The sequence below is a fragment of the Equus quagga genome, chromosome 12 (assembly GCF_021613505.1).
Source record: "Equus quagga isolate Etosha38 chromosome 12, UCLA_HA_Equagga_1.0, whole genome shotgun sequence".
Taxonomy (NCBI): domain Eukaryota; kingdom Metazoa; phylum Chordata; class Mammalia; order Perissodactyla; family Equidae; genus Equus; species Equus quagga.
This window is the reverse complement of record NC_060278.1, coordinates 8589424-8609573: the sequence shown is the minus strand read 5'-3', so window position 1 is coordinate 8609573 and position 20150 is coordinate 8589424. Positions and strand designations below refer to the sequence as shown.

Genomic DNA, 20150 nt, shown 5'->3' with positions numbered 1-20150 from the left:
AAAAGACTGGGAGGAAGAGGGATAAAATAGCAAAAATAATTCACATTTAGAGAATTTGTCTCTCAATTGTTCAAAATAATTAGCTGAGCATGGATTGCTTTAGTTACCTGTAGCAGTAACTCTTAAACTGGGATATCTGGATGTGATGTGGTGCTTTATGACCCTCTCATCATAACTATTTATTTACACTGAATCCACAAAGGAATTCTGACCTAGGTTAAGATTAACTAAACAAACAGCTGTTGAAGCAACTGTTTTTTAACTGAAGAATACCCCGATCATCTAGTTCACTATGTAAACTGTTCATTAAACAAAAGAACAGAAGTGTGAAGTCACTGGTAAGAATGCTTTTCTTCTGTCTCCACTTATTTTGAGCAAATTACAGTACATTATAGCCATTTTCTAAACAACAGTTTCTTAACTTGAGCACAATTGACATTTGGGACTGGATAATACTTTGTTGTGGGGACTGTCCTGTGCAGTGTAGGATGTTGAGCAGAATCCCTGGCCTCTACTAGATGCCCTCACAGCTGTGACAACCAGAGATGTCTCTAGACAAGGCCAAATGTCCTTTGGGGAGCAAAATTATCCTTGTTGAGATCTGCTGCCCTAACTATTTTATTTTATTTTTGTGAGGAAGATTGGCCCTGAGCTAACATCCATTGCCAATCTTCCTCTTTTGGTTTGAGGAAGATTGTCACTGAGCTAACATCTGTGCCAGTTTTCCTCTATTTTATATGGGATGCCTCCACAGCTTGGCCTGACGAGCGTGGCTAGGTCCACGCCTGGGATCCAAACTGGTGAAGCCCAGGCTGCCAAAGCAGAGTGCACGAACTTAACTGCTATGCCACTGGGCCGGCCCCCAAGTAAATTTTAGAGCTGAGTTTTCAAATGTCTGTGCCCTCGCTTTACACAGGTCTTTGCTCAAATTCCACTATTCACAGAGTCCTTCCTGCTCTATGAAAAGAAAATCTCCTGCCATCACTTGTATGGCTCACCCTGCTGTATCGTTGTTTCATAGTGCTCACCGCTAGAGGGCACTGTGTTAGGGCTGTATTCATTTACTTTCTGTCTTTCCACTAGAACCTAAGTTCTACCAGCATAGGGATTTCAGCCTGGTTCGTCCTGCACATTCCTCCAGTGCCCGCAGCAACACTGCCTGGCACCTAGAAGTCACTCTATAGGATCTGTTAAATAAATACATAAACTGTTGATCTTACTAGAGAGAATACCTAGAAGCTGATGCAAATGACACATTACTAAAGCTCATTTTTCTAACTATACCCTACTTCACATGGAAATGCATTTTAGGACATAATGCTTATTTCTCTCCCTCCCCCTCTTTTTTTTTTGCTGAGGAAGATTCACCCTGAGCTAACATCTATGCGAATCTTCCTCTATTTTATATGTTGGTCGCTGCCACAGCATGGCCACTGATGAGTGGTACAGGTCTGTGCCTGGGGAACTGAACCTGCGCCACCGAAGCAGAGCATTCTGAACTTAACCACTAGGCTGTGGGGTCTGCTCCATTTGTCTCTTTATATACCTTGTTACGAAAAAGATTTTAAGGCAGCTGCTAATGAGATTTACTAGACTCAAAACTGGAGATTAACATATCCCTTGCACTGGAAAAAAAAATCACCGAATGGGTCACAAGGTACCAAATTTGTCTTATTTGAGGCAACCCAGCACCTGATACATTTCTCAATAATGGTTTCAGAAATGAAGCAGAAGAAATTACAGAATAGAAAATTTTGATAAAAAACTTCCGGTACATTGATGGTTAACTTTATTAGGCTTTGAAAAATGTAAGACACTGACAAGATAAGATTGTTTCAGGTATCGTCTTGAGATTAATAGAATTCAGTGAGTGAATAATAAAATTCAGTGAGTGAATATAGCAAACTGACCACATTAAATTTTAATGTGGAATAAGGACAAATACATCAATGCAAAACCAGAGAGCAGAAATAAATTTTTTTAAACCAATTTAGCAGTCAGATCATCTGTAGTATTGTACAAGAACTTGATATCATTATTAACATGCACCACCTGAAACAAACCAAGAGTAAAGAATTTATTAGCACAAAACCTTACCTTTCATTCCAGCTCTCTTTGTATCATCAATGGTTAAAAGTATTTCTACTGCACTTTGAGCATTATCAGATAACTTTTCTTCACCTTCAGGCCAAGGGATATCTACATATACAGATAAGCTTGTTAATCGTTGCTCAAGATAATAATATGCAGAGATAAATGAACTATCTTAAAAGCAGAAAAAGAGTCACCTCTTTTCAGAATATTCTGAAATACTTGTTGCGGTGTTTCATCATTGAAGGGGGGAATTCCTGTTAGAAACTCAAACAAGCAAACTCCAAGGGCCCACCAGTCTACTGCAGGACCTGGAATTTAAGAGGAAGTAGCTGAACTTGCAGGCATTTTGTGCAAATGCTTGATCAACTGAAACATTAGTACATGGGTGTTTGGGCACAATCGAGGCATTCAAGGCTTCCTTCTAGTCGTGAGGTGTAAAAACCCAAATTACCTTCATTTACGCAATGTGGCAATTACTTTTCTTCTCTGTTTTCCAAGAAGTTTAGTTTAGCAATTAACACAGCTAGTTAAAGAAAAGTTAAAGCTATCTTTTGTCTCTTACTGATAACCTCTGATATTCTGGATTCTTATTTGTTCTAAATCCTAAAACACAATCAAGGAATGCATTTAATCTAAAGATTATTCTCTAAAATAGAATATTCTCAATTTCAAATCTGGCAACAATAACATTCAGATGATTCTGTATCCCACTCGTCTCATAAAGATAAGAGATGAGGTGGCAACATTTAAACTAACCGAGGATAGCCTGGTAAGTGGGGGAAACCTGACAGAGGGTTTTAATGTGGCTTTATTCCTTTTAGGAACACAGAGGGACAAATTAGATGAACAAAAAATATTCACTTAAACTATGGCTTGAGGAGGTAATTAGGAGATAAGTCTTAATAAATAGGTCAAACTGATTTCTAAATAAAATCTCTATTGGAAGCATCATTTATATACAAAAATGTTTTACGCGATTATCTTAAACATGACCCTATAATCTGGTTTATAGTTTTGTTTAGTTCTGTCTATGAATGAAGTGTTTCCTAAGCAAAGGTTAATTTCAGTCTAAAAACGGTTAACTGCGATATGCGTTTAGAAGAGGAATTCTAGTCTGTACTAAATTTGCCTGAAAATTACTCATTAAAATCAATTTCACAAAATTCATTACTGTGGTTAAGCAACTGCCACCATTCCATTTTAAAACAAGTAGGAAAGCACTGTGGAATGTGCCATGAGGAATAATCGCATGCATTAGAGGGCCTTCTCATCCGCGAGCCCCGCAATCCCATCTCCCCAGGAGCACAGGATGCAGACAGTTGAGAAGCTTCTATTTCTACAGTAATCACTGTAAAAAGGTAAAACCACCTCAGTTAGTAGAACTTTCAAGCAGCACTGAGAAAGACTTATTCCAACAAATTAGACAATATAACCAAGTAACAGAAAAGTAGGGGGAAATCAGGAAAAAAACATACATTTTTACTTATTTTACTTAGGTTAGAAATTAGGACCCTTTTCCCAGCTCAGCCAAAATGAACTCATGTCAACAACGTACAGGATTTCCCCATGGATATGTTACACATATCCATATAGTTGAGTCAAAGTCTAATAAGATCACATATTGTGATAAATCTCAGCAATTATAACATATATTATTAGCCAGAGAAATAGGACAAATTTGTTTTCTACTACCGGCTTTCTAATTCAAAACATCCTTCTGTAATTTATAGAGATAAATTGGTCCTGTTATACCTTTCTAGTTTCTAATAATAATAGAATTAAATGGTTTAGAAAATTCAAGCTTTCTGTGGCTGCTGCTTTTAATATTTTTATCAAGCCTCTTTCCTCAGTTGCAATAAAAATGGCTGTATCTTCACACTCTGCTACTTTTAAAAGTTATTAAAAATGCCACCAGCGTACATTCGTTTTCACAGAGAAGAGCAACTTCTCTGGATGTCTTCCTGCTCAGAAGACAGAGACAACTCATTCGTGTATTTCTTAAGTGAGCTGAAAGGAAAAAAGATTTTTTAATGCGATGTGATCTAATTATACTTTGACTGTTCAGTTTAATGTGCTTTGCTATATTACTTTACAGAGAAACTCACTCACCCGAAGTCAGAAATCCTGCATGTAAGAAAACAGTAGTTAGGTACATTGTATTAAGATTATGAGTTCATCCTCATCTCATCCATTGAACTAGATACCAGGTATTGTGCCAGATATATGGGATACAAAGACGAATAAGAAAAAGGGCTTTGCGGGGCCAGCCCGGTGGCACAGCGGTTAAGTTTGCGTGCTCGGCTTCGGTGGCATGGGGTTTGCCAGTTCAGATCCCGGGTGTGGACCTACCCACCGCTTGTCAAGCCATGCTGTGGCAGGAGTCCCACAGAGAAAATAGAGGAAGATGGGCACAGATGTTAGCTCAGGGCCAATCTTCCTCAAAAAAAAAAAAAAAAAAAAGAGCTTTGTCCAAGGAGAAAACAGCCTAGCTGGGAGAGACAATACAGATAATTTTAACACAATGTCAAGAGAACTAAAACAAAAATATGCACAAGAAGCTATGGGAAACTCAGGCCAGAGTTTCTAAGTCCCTCTGCTGAGGGGGAAGACCATGGAGGGGGCCCCAGGAGTCTTAGCTGTGCCACAGCGTGATGTTTAGAAACAGAGAGGTCAATGCAGGAAGAAACAAAGAGCTGAAGTCACTGCCCCTGGGTCCTGGGATTCAGGGGAAGAGGTAGAAAGCAGGGAATTGTTGGGGCTTTTTAAAAATTATAAATTGCTTTGTACTATTTGTTGTTTTAAAAACTATGTATCCAATTACTTTTATAGAAAACACAAATTTAAAGATATATCACTAGACGGCTGCAGTAATGAGATGCCCCGCTACAACAGTGGCAGGAGCTCATAAAGTCAGTCTTTAAATTGGAAGCTTTCACCCTGTATCCTAAGTTCGTAAAATGGTAAACTATAACTTAGGAAATAAGCTAGCAAATCTGTGACTTAGCGAGACAGGCACTGTACACAAATCTGTGACGTGCCCAGAGGAAGTCAGCCGCTTCGGCTCATAAGGAAGGGGAACATTAAGTGTGTCCACTTTCAACACTGTAGACATTATTGACAACGGTTAGTGAGTGCTGCCAAGGAATTATCCCGGAGTGCGACGGAGAAGGGAAACTCAGACTCTAGCCTTAAGAAATTTTCTTAAGCTTCTGTAGTGGAGACAAACATAATAACTAACGATAACATAGGTAGAATGACATAAGCTTTAAACAGTTTCTAATAAAGTGATATTGGAGTTAATAACTAATCCCCTTAACTGACCCAGGATGCTTTATGGAAGAGATGACATTTCAAGTGGTGATGACATGAGAAGCAATTTGACAGGAGGATGACTGGAACTGGCTTTTCTAAACAAAGGCAAAATACTTATGCAAAATAAGGAAAACTTGAAACTAAATGTGTCTAAGAAGTGGAATAAGAACATAAAGCCTACAAAGAAATTCTTGCAGTGTGAGCCACGTTATGTTTTAAGAGGGAAAATCCGGTGGCAATGATCACAGACAACAGAATGAAGTCGAGGAGACCAGAAAGAAAGCTATTAATGAAAGGGAAAGATGAGGTTCTTACACAGAATAGTGGCAGAGGTGAAAAGGTGAGGAGAATACTGCAGAGACAGAATTAACCGGTGAAATGCCTAAATGCAGGGACAATGTCTGTGTCACTACAAAGATGGTGAAATTGAGATGGGGAGGAGAGGAAGAGCAAGCTGGACAACACACAGTATTTGAATGACCAGTAGAATACTGAACAGGTACTCTGGCCATGTGTCTGCTGCCTAGAGAAAGTCAGGATTAGAGATGGGTATTTGGGGAACATCAACATAGATGTGATGGCTGAAGTCATGGATGGGAGTGATAAGAATAACAGGGAGCAGGTCTAGGGAAAAAAGGGGAAAGGGCAGAATCTTGAAGAACTTCCATATCTTTGAAAGAGAGAAGGAAAGAACTGAGGGGTAGCAATAGAGGTAAGAGGAATGAGACTGAGGAGAGGGCTGGTAGATTTGACAATAATGACATAACTGGTTATTTAATAAAACAGTTTCAGTTAAATGGTAGGGATAACAATCCAATTGCCAGAGCAGAAACAATCAGGCAAAGAAAAGAGGCAACCTTTGAGAATACGTGGTGAGGCGAAGACAAGGGTGGAAACTTATTTTCAGGCCAAGGAGAAAAGTCAGCAAAGACATAAAAATAGAAGGAGGTGTGTGTGGTGTGTGAGGGGGTGGGGGGTGGCAGGGTGGGGAAGAGGAGACAGATGATCATCAAAGGAGCCCAAAGAAAAGGGAAATCATTAACAGCAACATGTAGAAGGGGTTCACGTTATGGGCTGAATTATGTCCCCCTGAACAAAGATACGGTGAGGTCCTAACCCTTGAGGTCTCTCGAATGTGACATTTGGAAGTCGGGTCCTTGCAGTTGTAATTAGTTAGGTTAAGATGAGGTTATACTGGAGTAGGGTAGGACCCCTAGTCCAATATGACTGGTATCCTCATAAGCACACAGCCATGTGACCACAGAGACACAGGGAGAACACTATACGAAGAGGAAGGATCGGAGTGAGGTGTCTGCAAGCCAAGACCAGACTGCCAGCATCCCACTGGAAGCTGCGAAGAGGCAAGGAATGGTGCCCCTACAGGTTTCAGAGGGAGCACGGTCCTGTCCACACCTTGATTTCAGACGTCCAGCTTCCAGACCTCAGCAATACATTTCCGTGGTTTTCAACCACCCAGTTTGTGGTACGTTGTTACAGCAGCCCTAGCAAATTGATGCAGTTCACTTCAGAATGTAGGAAGGGAAAACACTTCAGAGAGCAAAAGGGAAAAAAAAAACGAGACGGGTGAAAACGCCATCCTTTTATTCCTCGTTGCACTGTGAAGGCTTGTTTCTGGCCTGACCCTTCTGGTGAGGAAATAAGTGACGGTAAGCTCTGAACCGAAATAGGCTTCTGCAGACTGAACAGAAGTGTAGGCCCAGCTTTGTATTCCTGAGCCCAAACTAGAACAGACCTGAGGAGGCAGAACAAAGATAACAGAGGGGGTGGAGGTGGGGCTTGTCTGGATCACTGAGAATGAACCAGAAGGCAAAGAACAGATGGCTGCATGTCTTCTTTGCCTACAATAAATGCATATAGATGAGAAAACAGGATTGGATGAGTTCATTTCTTTTACTTTAAGTAATCTAAGTACCAAAGAAATTTAAAACAATTTACCGCGGAAGAAAATGTAGTGATAGATAACACTTCAAAAACTCCAGACATGTATGCCTTACCGTGGGCCCTGCCTAACAACAGCTCAGGTGCGAGGTAGTCTGGGGTTCCAAGAATTCGCCCATCATCCACTGGGGCTGCCCCTCTTCTCACACTCTTTGGAGTTCGGAATGGAGTTCCTGACTTGATGTGATTTGGGGTCTGCTGATTTACAAAGAGTTTAAGAGACAATAAATATCTTAATTCCTTTTACAGTGAACAGAAATGCTAAAACAAAAGCTAGGCTGCTGGGCATAAAAGACATACACAAGTTCTTGATCAGTTTTGAAAATGGCCTCATAACTAATGATAACTATGAGAAGTCCTGATATTTAGTGAAATTCAATAGCTTAGATAACAACAATTATTTCAGTAAGATCTGGATATACCAGAAACAATGAAAAAATCCACAAGGAAAACTTCTTGATGGCATAGATTAATACAAGCTCAAGAACCGTCACTGAGGGAGGCTGTCACTGACAAATGATTGAACTATTGGGACAATACCTAAGACAGAACTAAATATAAATAACCTCTTGTGCCGACTGGCATTCGAGTGTTTAAGATATTCTCGTCTCACACGACTCCGCGAGACCAGCAGGACGGGTATCTTTATGTTTTTCAGACTGACGGGACAGAGGCTCGGAGGCTCAGCACCTTCTGAGTCACTTAGTGAGGTCTTGTATAACCCTAAATCAAGGGTTTACACTTTCTATATTAGGGTGTCTCTCCAAAGAAAGAAAAAAATGAAACTTTGAGTTCAGAAAGGTTTGGAAAATAAAAACAAAATAAGATTTGAAATATATATTTTTCAACTTTTTTCGGTAAAGAAAAGAGATCATCTAAATATGTCCTTAGAAGGCAGGAAGGTGGCGTGGACTTTAATTTTGTATCTCACAGGGTTGCCATGATCAAGTGAAAATATGTGACTGTAAATATGTAAACATGATTGAAAATGTGTGGAAGTATATAGAGCAACACCAATGAAGGAGGTATTGGAGTTCAGAATAATCAACATTACTACCAGCTTTGCCTTCCTGCATTAAAACCTCCAACGATGCACAGGTTCCCGACAAGCAGAACAAAACTATATGATTTATATCATATCGTCTAGCTGAGAGACCAAGTAGTTCTGGCCTTAACAGTTTATTTTTCCAAAATCTAAAGAACAAAGTGTTAGAAATTATCACATACCTCATACGGCATATGGGATCTTCTTTTTTGAGTGGGAGTGACAGCCATGGGATATGAACCACTATAAGTGCACGAAATATCCATTGCATCTAAAGAAGTAATGCTCATTTTGGATGGTTCTGAGTTATTGGATGCATTAATATGACTGTTAAAGCTTCGAAAAGCTACAGCGTTTCTTTTGGAGAAGGTTGATGTTTTCAACACCTCCAAAGAGGGAGCTAACATGTTCTGGTTACGGTCTTGGACAGCAGGATTCTCATCGCCTTTGGGCAAGGTATTTTCTTGGCAGCTGGGTGATACAGTAAGCAGGTCTTCAATATTTGATCCTTCCAAAAAGGATTTTTTGATGCTTTTATCTGGATCTAAGGACTGCCTTTCTAATGGACTTTCCATTATAGAAAGTCCAGGAAAAGATGAATCAGAGTCCATACAAATACTTTTAGAAGCTCTATCATCATCAGAACATAGAAAACTAGAACTTAAGTAGTCTTTCTTGTTATTCTTGTCACAATCTTCATCCAGTTCACACATGAGGTTTTTTGCTATCATCGGGATAGGTGATGTTTCTGGTGTTTGTTGTTTATCAATAAGAGAACTGACCACGTTCTCCTTATTAGCACCGTCATTTTGCTGACTTCTATCTACTGACAGCTTAAGGTCCTGCACTTCAGCTGTTAAGCCTGTACTTTGATTTGTACAACAATCTCTCGTTTCATTACTATGCCTATACTCTATACAACTTTTTTTATTCTGTATAATTTCCTGACAAGGACTGGAGTCAACCAACTCAAAATTTCTTTTAAAACTTCTTTTCCCAAGGTGCTCTTCAGTCTTACCACCAGAATCCACAGCGCACTGATTTGACTGATGTAAACCAGACCGTCTGGTGTCAGTGGCCGTATTAATATTATTTATATCCAGTTCTCTTGCTTCCCAAGAAACTTCCCCAGAGAAGCATTTTTTACCAAGGTTTACACAAGAGCTTCCAGTGGCAGGAACGGCCCCGCTGTTATGAATGGGAGAAAGGGCTAACTCAAGATCCTTGTTATTGCAACTTTTGGTCTCGATGGCATTTGTAGACTTTGTACATAAGGGCTTTTCAATTGTATTCCAGCTCATCATTGCAGAGCCCAGTGCTTCGTCACTTTCCTAAGAGGGGGGAAAAACCCTTTTTTTTTTAGTTATACAAAGCTGAGACCCTTTAACCTTTTAAACCTCTGTCCACTTAGGTAGGATAAATGAGCCCAGAAACTACTATGCTCCCTATTCCCACTTTCCAATGGAACAAAAGAACAATGATGACAGAGAATCAAAAAGCAATATAAACAATTATAGTATATGTTTATATACATTGAGTGAAACACTGGTCTAAAATGTAAATCAACTATTCTATAATACGTATTTGATAGTGTATTACATGTTATTTAAATAAGACAAATAACATTCAACATATTCAGGGAAAACTGGGGGTAATGCTACATATGTAGATATCTGCTATGCAACAGGGGTATGGACAATTCTATTTTGAATTGCAAAATGCACAAGGCTTGAAATATAGTTAATGGAAAGTTATAGACAACAAAAATATTGTTGAAGTAATCGTCTATCACTTCACACAAGTATAATAAAACCAAACTGATGAGGAATGAAGCTAAACTAATGGTAATTTATAATTAAAAACCAAAAATAACAAGAATTAAAATCCATTGTCCACAAGATGAACTGATGATGCATTGATAACAAAATGCTTTTCTTGAAAACTGTTTGAATGCTAACTATCTGCAGGTGCTCATGTGATCAGAGCATTGTACATAACATCACAACTTGGTGCATGGTAATCAGGAATTTTACAAGATGAGTCAATTAGAGTGAATCTTCAGTAAATGCTAATAGTGACTATTTTTGATATGTGAAAAAATAAAACTTTATCAACTTACTTAGTAATAGAAAGGGGTGCTTAGTCATGAACAAAAAGAATATTCCTAAGTCACAACTCACTGATCTGCAAGCACAGAAAACTGTGCCTTTGGGAGTTAGCATAAGGTTTATCAGGGGTCCCTTGTGGTCCACTGTCACTCCTCTCATCATACTTGAGAAGCACTACTACAGTCCAATCATTGCATTCGTCAGGGGTGCAGAGTGGGAGGGAGACGGTAAAGCTGTGTATAGTTTGAAATGTTATACAATATGCTTTCTTGATGAAAATGAAAGTGAAATAATAGGACTAGGAGTGCAATGCCGGTTTATCCTGCAGTATATATTGCCCATAGAGCAGCCTACAAGGAGAAGAGGAAAAAAGACTGAGAAACCCTGCCTGAACTGAACAATAATGTGACCTTACTCCTAAAATACAAATATCCAACAACAGCGAAGAAAATCATATTACTAACAATAAGAGCAAATACAATCCAAACTATTTTATCAAAATGAAAGTTTATTCTTTGTGCATTACCATATTCTAATCTAACATTATTTTATCAGCATTCTCTGAAAGTTTATTATAATGTAAAATTTTAGTTCCTCTCAGTTTTAATATTTATTCGCTTCTGTAGCTTTTTTAAAAGGCAAAAACAGAATATATACATTAAATAATTTTAGGTAAACCCATTCACTTAGCAAGCAATCTTCCTAGACTAGATACTTTTAAAGGTACACTTACATTACCTTTGAGGTCTAAAAGTTATTTCTGACCCAGAAGAGTTACCATTTCATTAAATGAGAAACTGGCAGAAAACAGTATAGAAGGAGGTAGTATAAATTTTAAAATAAGATATAGGTAAAAAACACTCAACAAGCTAATGTCTGTGTCATGGTAGGGAATTAAAAAAAAATGTCCATCTAGATGCCTACAAGCCAAATGTTTACCATCAATTTACTGCAAAAATTAAAAAATTTGGAATCTCATTATATATCAAGCAAGAATAATTTCACTCTTGAATGAGAAATAAAATATTTCAAAAGAATTTGACAGAATATACAGGAAAATGAAGAACATCTTGACTGCCATTCGTGTAACAGTTTCATTTCCTTACAGAATATATATGAAAAGGTATAAAGTGTTTCTGTCATTAATTTGACATAGTAATTGGTTTTAATGAAGAAAACTTTCACTCTCACCTGGCAATCCTTTTCCCACCTGGGACTGCTGTGGCATTCAGACTCCACACTGGACGCAAAGGTGTGGGACTGACTGCTGGCACTGGACGTGGCCAGCCTCTTCCTAGACTGGAGGAGATTCGAAGTCAGACACTTCACGGGCATCCTGGGGTTGGAGGCAACTGTTTCAAGGCCTGTAGGCAGCAGAAAATATCGAGGCTTATGTCACATCTTTCTTAGTTCCTCACTGAACCTGAATCTTTACAGATAGTTAGGCGAAGTATTAAGTATTGCATCTGAGAACTATTTCTGTGTATGTTTTTTTCCCTATGTAAACATTATCCAATCCACAAGGAGGGCGTCAGCTGTTTTGGCATACAAGTACTGCTGTGAAAGTTAAAAAAAACCCACAACTCTCAACATTTGTAAAGCAAAAACCAGGACCAGGGAACTAATTAATAATTAGGAGGAAATCCATTTTGAATATCTTTTATTCAATTTGAAACTCTTCTTGATAAAGGAGCATTATTGATGTGCTATATCCAGACGTGATGTAAGGTTGGAATGTGACTAAATTTACTGAGTTCAATTTGTATTTAATCAAAACTACAGCTTTATTTTAATATTGAGGTTTACATGCGTACAAGTGTGAATTATACACACCCATAAGGGATTTTTTTAATACTATTGAGTAAAGCAAATGAGTGAACTGGCTAAGAGCCAGTCAGTACAAGAAAGCAGCATCATCTACATGATACATTTTCCTTTATCATAAAAATAAATGATGCTAAATATTGTTTCTCCTGAACTTAAAACACAACAATCATACTTTTACTAAGATCATAATATGTGCATAGAAAGAGTTTGTACATATATAAAAAGATATGTATATTTTTTTCTCTTTCCCAAAAAGGGTGAAGATAACTTTAATCCCAAGTAAATTCTTAGTCTTACAGTTTTTTAATTTAATAAATCTTAGAACTTTAAAACTGGAAGGGGAATTTCAAAGTCCATCTAAAACAACTTTCTTTCTTTCTTTTTTGCTGAGGAAGATTTGCCCTGAGCTAACATCCACTGCCAATCTTCCTTTTTTTGTACGTGAGCTGCCGTCACAGTATGGCCACTAGCAGACGAGCGATGTAGGTCTGTACCCAGGAACTGAAGCTGGGCAGCCAAAGCAGAGTGTGCCAAACTTAACCACTAGACCACTAGGGCTGGCCCTAAATCAACTTTCTTTTTGGTACACAAATCCTCTCAATGGAATTCCTGAAACTCACTGGCCACTTGACTAAATTGCTCAGCTGCCTTTTCCCAGTAATATGGGCACTTGTGTCTAATCTAACACCATGTGATGCTGTATATTTGCTAATGAGTTCTTTCTGGATCACTGATATGATCAGACCACGCCCTACTTTGGACTTTTGATGGCTCCCCTTTCTCTACACTTAAATTCAAGCTCCCTGTCATGACACTTGATCTTTCTCCATCTACCTGCTAGGCTGCCTCTTCTATTGCACGTGCTTCCCAGCCTCACATAACACGTTTAGTCCCTACGTCTGAAGATGGAATATACTTCATGTGTCCATGCCTTTGCTTATGCCTCTATCTGAAACGCCCTTTTCCAATATACTTGGAGCTGTTAAATTCCTCCTTCTCTTTCTAGGCCCAGCTTGGCTGTTGCCATATCTTTATTTAGAACCATTCCTGATTTTCCCATTTAGCATTTATCACTTTGTATCATAATATCCCTTTTGTGGCATTTATTTTATAGGATTCTTGTTCTTCTCCCTTCATACCTGTAATCAGCACAAAATTACAAGCTCTTCTGAGGCAAGAACCTCTCTTAATCATTTTCATATTCACTCAAGCGACCAGCACTGTGCCCTGCACCCATCTAGTTCTGACTAGACTAAAAAATGACTGAGGTGATACAATAAGGCTATACATAACATCTGCATATTCCATATTTTAACAGTTTTCTCTTTATCACAGCTATATATATTTTTTCAGTCATTTTGATTTTCACAGAAGTGATTTTGGCAGAAGAAACAAGACTCATTGAATTAGGAGGAAAGGGTCAGTGGATAGACATTGTATCTGCAATCTCTACTTGACTTACCCACTAATAGTTTAACTAAACATTTTCAAATATTGGTTTTCTCATTTGTAAAAGGGATCTATCTATCTATCTATAGATAGATATCTCCTAAATATGTATAGATTTGAGGACCAAATTCAAAATGAGGTAACATCTCTGAAAACTAACACCAATTATTCTTTACAGCATCATTATTCACATTCCCAAGAGGAAGAACCTGAGTGCAGAGAACGAATTTGTCCGCTGCTGTTAACTGATAAAGGGTGAAGTGAAGTGCTGCACGAATCTTCCACTCTCCTCCTCTACTTCGTTTCTGTCTTTTATTGTGTGCTAATTTAAAAAACCGTATCTTTACTTCAACTATTTTCTTTGAAAATCTTTCGGAAGTAATTTTATAAAGATACACAATATTATGGGTACTACATCTTCTCTATATAAGAATTCCATAGAAAAATATAGTGTATTTTGACATATACTACCAGTATAGAGAAATTTACCCAATGATCATTCCAATATTATAGCTAATTGGAGAATGTCTCCTTAGTTAGGCATTTTATTCTGTTGACTTCAAGATCTGCAACAACTCCAGTCAGAATGGCACTCACGTGATGAAATATAGGAACGCCATAGACTGTTCAAATAGCTGCATTTCAAAATTATTAACTTGATATTAGAGATTTAAAAATTCAAAAACATTTTGTTCCTCAAAAGACACACTTAATGGAATAAGCTACCTTTTCTTTTATACTCACATGATTTTAATAGTTTGCTAGAATAAGGAGTAGTGTCCTCTTGATCTATCGACATAGGACAAGTCAGTCCTTGAGAAAGCTGCAATGTTTCAGATACATGGGTTGAAAAAATATTTGCAGAGTCTTGATTTTTTTCTGCAACTGGTGTGTACTATTAAAAAGAGAAAGACAAACACAAACGCTAAGATTTACCTTCACAAAAATACCACCTAAGTGCACAGAGTGCTATACCACCTGAGTAGATAAACTGTTAAAGTAACTCAACATGCTTGACACGTAAATTTATTTTGTTCATTTATTGAAAAAGAAAAGAATTTTAAGTTTTAAATGGCAATCAGGAAAGGGCATGTTATGTGAGTCTTTCCTTATCAAGTACTTACAAATCCCAAAGAGCTGATGAGAGATAATACTTGTCCTGGGGTTCTTGAATAATCTTGTCTAGGTTTAGCCATTGATGGTGTTGTAAGGATATCCATCATATTGATATCTATGTATGAAAGAAAAGTAGATGAAATCCTTTAAAAACTCCAACAGTCATTGACTAAGTCAATAATGATCTGTTCTGAACTTGGCCCCTCTTTCCACATTATCTACAAAATTAGCTTGTGTAAGACGAATAAACTGAGGGAAGCCACCATGCCACAGAGTAAACAAATACAACCAAGCAGACAGAGAATGACAAATACTGAATGATCTCTCTCATATATGGACTCTAAAAAACAAAACAAAGCAAAACAAAGCCAAGCTCATAGATACAAAGAACAGATTGGTGGATGCCAGAGGTGAGGGTGGACGGTGGGAAATGGGTGAAAAGGGTCAAAAAGTAAAAAAGTTAAAATTAAAAAAAAAATTTCCCTATAAAAAAAAAGCAATGATTGAAATCATTAAAGTTTGATAGAACTGAGTCTTGCTCTGGAATGAATAGAACACAGTATAATGACCCAAAGTCTTAGCTTTTTATGGAGTACTCAGTCACTAAACAAGACTGTTATCTGACTGGCAACGAGATAATTCTTGGCAAATCAAATATCAGAAAAGGAGGTGGTAAGAAAAACTAAGAAAGGAATCAAGATATTAGGCACAGAAATTAAACTTCAATATCTGAATCTATTTAAGAAATTAATACAAATTATAGGCCCCTCATGTTAATTAACTTGTGCAAGTGTAGGTCAAGATAGAAACTGACACAGATTTTTACCAGGTTTCAGTGCATAACATTGTCAAATAATTCAACAATAGTAATATCATACTATTGTCGTCAGATATCAAAAATGGTAAGAGAAGTGGAGTACTTTGTACATGGTATAAGACTTTCACCCTTATAAGAGTACCTTTTAAAGGCAGACTGAAAGTTTGAATGTAACAAATTTCATTTATACCTACCTCACATTGATGAAGCAATAAGGACCAATAGGATACAGTAAACATCTTAAAGAATATTTTACAATTTAAATGTTAAAAAATACTATGGCAATGATTCCTTGGATTTGACTCCAAAAGCACAGGCAAAAGCAAAAATAGACAAATGGGACTATATCAAACTTAAAAACTTCTGCACACCAAAAGAAACAATCAACAGAATGAAAAGACGACCTACAGAACGGGAGAAAATGTTGGCAAGTGGTTTATCTGATAAGGTATTAATATACAGACTATATAAAGAACCACAATTCAACAACAACAAAAACCAGATAATCTAATTAAAAAGGACTCGGATAGACATTTCTCCAAAGAAGATATACAAATGATCAACATGCTTATGAAAAGATGCTCAATATTAGTAATCAATAGAAAAATACAAATCAAAACTACAATGAAATATTACCTTACATCCATTAGGATGGCCACTATCAAAAAACAGAAAATAAGAAGTGTTGGCAAGGATGTAGAGAAATTGGAACCCTCGTGCATTGCTGGTAGGAATGTGAGATAGTGTAGCCACTACGGAAAAAACAAGGAAGTTTCCTCAAAAAATTAAAAACAGAATTACTGTATGATCTAGCAATTCCACTGCGAGGTGGAATTGAAAGCAGGGTTTCTTAGAGAGATTTACACACTCATGTTCATTGCAGCATCATTCACAATAGCCAAGAAGTATAAGCAACCCAAATGTCTATTGACAGGTGAATGGATAAAGGAAATGTTGCATGTATACATAATAGAATATTATTTGGCCTTAAAAAAGTAGGAAATCTTGTCATATGCTACAATATGGATGAATCTTGAGGACATTATGCTAAGGATATGTCAGTCACAGAAAGACAAATATTGTATGATTCTACTTATATGAAGTATCTAAAGTAATCAAACTCACAGACACAGAAAGTAGCATTGTCAATGCCAGGGCTAGGGGGAGGGAAAGATGGGATACAGAGATTCAGTTGCACATGGTGAAAAAGTTCTAGACATCTGTTGCACAACAATGTGAATGTGGGTAACACTACTGCACTGTACACTTAAAAACGGTTAAGAAGGTAAATTTTATGAGTTTTTTATGACTCATAGAAAGTTATGTTTTTACCAGAATCAAAGAAGAAAGAAAGAAACCAAATTCAGAAAGAGCTGTATGCTCAAAGATGTTTATCATAATATTATTTATATTAACCTAAGTGTACAATTTTTGGGAGTCATCTCTAAACTTAATCATGAGATATGAAAAAAATAAAAACTATTAAACTGTTATAAAAATAATTTAAATTCATCAATAATATCACCCTAATACAAAATGTTTCTCATTTGTGATTTTTTCCAATATCTTATCTGGAGATAGATTTGCCTCACAATTAAAAAAATGTTTCGATTTTAGGGTCTGGCCTGGTGGCATAGTGGTTAAATTTGCATGCTCTGCTTTAGTGGCCCTGGGTTCGTAGGTTCGGATCCCAGGCGCAGACCTAGCACCACTCATCAAGCCATGCTGTGGCAGCATCTCACATAAAATAGAGGAAGATTGGCACAGATGTTAACTCAGCGATAATCTTCTTCAAGCAAAAAGAAGAGGAGTGGCAACAGATGTTAGCTCAGGGCCAATCTTCCTCACCAAAAAAAACAAAACAAAACAAAAAAAAACCCCACAAAAACAAAAAACCAGTTTAGATTTTATAAAGGTTATGTGATAAATAGCATGGAACATCTCTAGTAGCATCTCATCCAGCAACCTGTACTCAAATATTATTACAGCTGTGAAAAGTATGAGTAGTTATGTGAAGTAGGATTAATAAAAACTATAAACAGCACACATCAGCTCAGGTCAGATTTTACCAAACATATGAAAAACCTTTAAGTATTCAAAACTTTCTGAAACTTGTATTCATTTTCAAATAATTATAATCCCATGGTTTATAACTTATAAGCCAAATTTTGGGTTCTACTGTTCATTTATTTCCATCCTCTACCATTTTAATAGATAATACAATATGCTACCAAGTCACTAAGATATCATTTACCCATGTTTCTATGACAAACACAACTAATTTCTAATTTCTCCCTATTAGAAACAATGCTGCTACAAATAATTTTATTCATATATTTTGTTCTTTTGAACCATTCCTTTAGAATAAATTCCAAGACACAAGTCACTAAGTCAAAGAGAATTAAAACCTTTTGTTTCTTAAATACATCGGTAGATTTTGTTTGGAAAGCACTGTGCTAATGTACAGAGTCCCCAGAAAAACTGACCATGCTTTTTGCAGTCTTATCAATACTGGATCTTTGTTCTCTCTCTCTCTTTTTGGCTAGCTTAGTAGTGTAAAAATGATTCATATATTATTTTTAAATTAGCATTTCTTTCATTACTACTAGTGAAATTAACATACTTCCATATATATGTATGTGTGAAGTATGTGTTCATTTTCTTTGCCCCTTATTTATCAAGGTCTTGGTGGTGGACACGTACATTTGAATAAGTGCTTTAGGTATTAATTGTTTATCAAATTATAGTTATTTTAGTTATTTTACTGAGTTTAATTGGTCAGAACAAGTTTCAGTAGGGAAAAAAAGCCAGAAGAATGGAAACTGTGAGTTCTTTGAAGATCCAAAGATCTTCAAGGATCTTTGAGGATTTAAGAATAATTATTCCCATTTTTCATCTTTAATGGAAAGAAAATACCATTATACCTTTCTAGTCTATTTTGGAACACAGGATCATCAAATTTTCTTCATTATAAACTAACAAAGAAACCGGTATAAGTTAATGAAATGTAGTCTCTAAAATTTGTTGGATATTTAAAAAGGTACTTACCCGCTATTTTTCTTACCTCTATTCAAAGTAACTTTGGAAAGGCCAAAATCTGTTAGTTTAATATGACCTTCATTGGAAATAAGCATATTGTCTGGTTTCAAATCCCTGCATATACAAAGACAAATAGCTGATAACCAAAAAGGAGCTAGTGTTGATGTTAGAATTACCAGGGGAAAAAACCAGAAAGTTACAGAAGAATCAAATCCTATTTATTTTCTGTAAAATAAGGCACTCATTGCTGGCTTTGAAAGTGCAGAAAACAACTTTTAAGAGAAAACCATCTTTTATATATAGAATTTACAAGAAAGTTAATTGGTTTAACGCTAGATTATCTTTGACATTATTTATTAGATATTCCACTAAAATAAACAAATCTTATTACATAAAATAAACCTCAAACCAGGTCAAATCATATTTCTCTTTTACAAGGAGGGTAAGATTAAGCCTTTAATAGAGAAGATCCCCTTAACCTGACTTTCTTTGCACAGAGCAAAATGTTAGAAATCAGCTGGGATTATACAATTCAGCACTTTTGTATGATGGTAAAAGAGTAGAAAAAAGATTAATATTCTTCACAATAAAATGGTATACCCACGGTCAAAGCAACATATTCAAAACACACAGGGAGACAAAAGAAGAGTTGATGGAATTTCTAAACTCACACAGGTTACTACTAAATTTTGGATAACCTGGATATATGGGCAAGTGGTTATGGAAATATTTAAGACTCAAATATTTAATACATAATTTGATTATTGATACTTTAAGTAATAGTTTGGAGAAAAGTCAGTCTTTACCTGTGGATGATTCTATGTCTGTGAAGATAGTCTAGAGCCAATGCTACTTCAGAAATATATTTCACAGCCATCTCTTCATCAAAATAACCATATATATGTAGGAGAGACTTGACATCTCCACCAATAAGATATTCCATTACCTATCAAAAAATACAAATGGTGCAAAATAAACTAATATGATTACTTTAAAAATACACTATTTGAGCGTTACAGTTATACATTTTTAGCATGGTTCTGTAACAGGCACGTTTTCTTGGTATCATTCAGTACACATTAATACCAGGTTTGCTCATGTTGCCATATAGTTTTTTAAATTTAAATTAAACTGTTTAGTCTGAACAAAAATCCAGACTTACAGAAACAGTGTAAGAATAATGGAATGATTTCCCATATAATCTTCAGTAGATTCACCGATTGTTAGCATTTTGCCACATTTGCTTTCCTCTCCACAAATATGAATAAAAAATAAATAGTATTTGTTAATCGTTAGCATAATTGTTACATAATAACGTAACACAGTTATTAAAATCATTAATATAAATATCTTATACACATGCATTTCTGTTCAGACTACACAG

The 20150-nt window shown here is 36.5% G+C and overlaps 1 protein-coding gene across 4 annotated transcripts in view; it reads right to left on the bottom strand.

The window, feature by feature from the left end:
- Nucleotides 1–20150, bottom strand: part of MASTL (microtubule associated serine/threonine kinase like) — a 32429-nt gene that overhangs the window by 1988 nt on the left and 10291 nt on the right. The window contains exons 3-12 of one of the 4 annotated variants that reach the window (XM_046678780.1): nucleotides 19573–19712; nucleotides 18792–18880; nucleotides 14919–15025; nucleotides 14539–14689; nucleotides 11710–11882; nucleotides 8593–9741; nucleotides 7422–7560; nucleotides 4204–4218; nucleotides 2289–2402; nucleotides 2098–2199 (exon numbers count right to left, since the gene is read on the bottom strand). In XM_046678780.1, the coding sequence (XP_046534736.1) occupies nucleotides 2098–2199; nucleotides 2289–2402; nucleotides 4204–4218; nucleotides 7422–7560; nucleotides 8593–9741; nucleotides 11710–11882; nucleotides 14539–14689; nucleotides 14919–15025; nucleotides 18792–18880; nucleotides 19573–19712 (2179 nt within the window). Of the gene's footprint in view, nucleotides 1–2097; nucleotides 2200–2288; nucleotides 2403–4203; nucleotides 4219–7421; nucleotides 7564–8592; nucleotides 9742–11709; nucleotides 11883–14538; nucleotides 14690–14918; nucleotides 15026–18791; nucleotides 18881–19572; nucleotides 19713–20150 lie in introns of all 4 variants that reach the window. The other 3 variants (XM_046678779.1, XM_046678782.1, XM_046678781.1) reach the window with 3 other exon arrangements.